General features: G+C 41.3%; 1 protein-coding gene across 1 annotated transcript in view; it reads right to left on the bottom strand.

Annotated features, from left to right (window-relative positions):
* Window positions 1–2,896, bottom strand: part of MRPS27 (mitochondrial ribosomal protein S27) — a 101,677-nt gene that overhangs the window by 72,517 nt on the left and 26,264 nt on the right. Inside the window, exon 4 of the mRNA XM_004703548.2 lies at window positions 1,314–1,372. Coding sequence (XP_004703605.1) covers window positions 1,314–1,372 — 59 coding nt within the window. The remainder of the gene's footprint in view (window positions 1–1,313; window positions 1,373–2,896) is intronic.

The following is a 2,896-nucleotide window of genomic DNA, read 5'->3' as shown; positions in this document are numbered from 1 at the left end:
CCCCCCACAGAAAGGTTACAAGGAAGGGACAATTTAACCAGGGTGCAGTATAGCACGAGGAAACACACATCGTTCCTCTAGTTCCTGAATGCTCCCTCACCTCACTACCTTATAAATCTGGCTAGACATGGAATTCAGGACAGATAAAACCCTCAGGAACAGTAGCGGGAGTAGCGACAAGGTGAGGGTAGGGGGATGGTGGGGGGTGGGGGAGGGGCAAGAGGGAATCCAATCACAAGGTTGGATATATAGTCCAGCCCCCAGAGGGATGAATAACAGAAATGTGGGTGAAGGGAGACAAGGGGCAGTGTAAGAAACGAAATAACAATAATATATAATTGATCAAGGATTCACAAGGGTGAAAGGGTAGGAGATGGGGGTGGGGTGGGGGAAGAGGAGCTGATACGAAGGACTCAAGTAGAAAGAAAATGTTTTAGAAATGTTGATGGCAACATATGTACAAGTGTGCTTAATACAATTGAATAATGGATTATCATAAGATTTGTTAAGAGCCCCTAAGTAAGATGGTTAATAAAAAATAAATAAAAAAACATTACTTTGAAAAGCAAAAAGAAACAGACGTTAAAAGATAAACAGTAGGGCAAAGATAGTATGGCTATTTCTCAAAAACAGACAGTAAAAGTTCTTTCACTAAAAGTACAAACCAACACGAAGCTTTGAAAGACAAAACAAAATTTTTAAAACGTGAAAAACTATCAACAGCACAGGAAGGACTAAGTTTTTAGAAATTAAAAAAATAAAGATATTTGAACATAAGTGATTATTAGATATCTATAGATATGGAAAACGAGGCCCAAATTATAATAAATATTCTAAAGCCATGAATCTTGAGAGACAGAGGCAGCCAGATGATATAAGACAAATTAAAAGACCCTCACCGTCATCGAGCCGAGTCTGACTCACACCAGCTCTACAGACAGAGCAGAACTGTGCCCTGGGGTTCTAAGACTAAACCCTAAGTGTGCAGAGAGCCTCATCTTTCTTCCATGAAGTGGTTTGGTGGTTTACTACTGCTGACCTCGCAGGGAGCAGCCCAATGTGTAACCCACTCGGCCACCAGGGCTCCTCCCACACGGTCCCTTCCTAGAGAAAACATCGCTCTGGCTAGCCCTTCCTTGAAACACTACATCTCAAAACTGAAAGAGAAAAACCCAACAAAGCCATGATCACAGAACCACAGGGTCCTTTCATATTTACATAGTTAGCTATCAATATTTTAACCGGCACAGTGATAACCGCTTGCAAAGGTCCATGTTATAAAAACACATATGGAAATGTAATACAAAACTTACTTGTAAAGGTAATACTCTGCATGGTCTATCTCTTCTCGAGAGGAAATGTTGTCCACAAACTGAAAGAGAGGACAAGAAACCCCGGGTTGAGTACAGATTATACCCCACAATGGGCCTAGTTTACACCCGGAACTCAGGAAGATGAGCACACTCAATTAAGCAGACCGGTGATCACAGGTTGTGATTCCATCCTTAAAATCCTTCTGTGCAAACAAAGCAGAGGATGACGTGGCTGCACAGACGGCTCAAAACAGAAGACCACTTGTGAGGAGGAGCAGAACCGGGCAGTGTAGCTGATTTTTGGTTCTAACAAGGTCCCTGTGAGTTGGAGCTGGCACCTAACGACAACATGGTGAACGGGCTTTCCTCTGCCATGTCAGAGAAACCAGTGGCCTTTCAGGTGCCCTACAATTTGAGGATATACAACACTTTAAAGCTCTGATCAAGTTAAAATGGTTCTGTACTAAAAGGAGAATAGCAGAAAGATTAGAACAGACCAGAAAGATGGTTTCTTTTCTTTCTTCTAAATAAAGCAATACCTTAAATTTTATGGTACCAGAGCTTTCACAACCAAGATTTCATTTTTTAGCACCACGTCATTCTTGCAAATACAGGAATGCCCCCTATTGGAAAAGAGAAAATTGGGGATGTCCATGACCTGATGTCACAAAGTCAATGCGTGGTAAAGACTGGTCCAGATATATTTGAGGGTGTCATCAGAAAAGAATTTTGATTTCACATAAATCTGGGTTTGAACCCAAATTTTCCACTTATGAACGATGTAACTTGGACAAGTTATCAATCATTTTGAGCTTTATCTAAAAATTACGATAATAAAGTTTATCTGCTGGCTACTTTAAGAATTAACAGAAATATGATGTTAAAAACCTAGCATAACAGTTGGCATAAACCTAAGCCAAACCTACCACCACTGATTCAATCCAGACTCACAGCAACTGTATTTGGGGTTCCCAGGACTATATTTTTATGAGAGCAAACAGTCTCATCTTTCTCTCTTGGACCAGCTGGTGGTTTAGAACCGTGGACCTTGTGGTTAGCCATCCAGCACTTACCCAACAGCATCACCACAACTCCTTACAGTTAACATAAACCCCAAACCAAAACCCACTGCCGTTGAGTTGATTCTGGGTCACATAAAGCAATAGGACAGAGTAGAACTGCCCCTTTGGCTTTCTGAGACTTTAAATCTATACAGGAGCAGAAACACTCACCATTCTCCCACAGTGGGTTTGAACCACCGACTTTTTGTTTAGCAGTTTATTATGTAGCCCACAGGGGTGGTGTTTAATAATGGTTACTTGTCAATTACCATTTCTGATTATTAGCCTAGCATTAATCCGCTTTTTATTACTCCAAAGCAGCTTAACATTAATGTCCATTCTTCATAGACTTTCTCAGCTAACAAAAACACTCTTTTAATATTAACACGTGAAGAAGAGGCTTGTAACTCTTTTCCCTTTTGGGGCCATCGCTGAAGGAGTAGCGGCCAAAATGAAGTTCAATCCCTTCGTGACTTCGGACCGGAGCAAAAACCGGAAGAGGCATTTCAATGCGCCCTCCCA

Source organism: Echinops telfairi, unplaced genomic scaffold (genome assembly GCF_000313985.2).
Source record: "Echinops telfairi isolate 266 unplaced genomic scaffold, ASM31398v2 ScPeMD7_7469;HRSCAF=8507_1, whole genome shotgun sequence".
Classification (NCBI taxonomy): Eukaryota; Metazoa; Chordata; class Mammalia; order Afrosoricida; family Tenrecidae; genus Echinops; species Echinops telfairi.
This window is presented reverse-complemented; position numbering and strand designations above follow the sequence as displayed.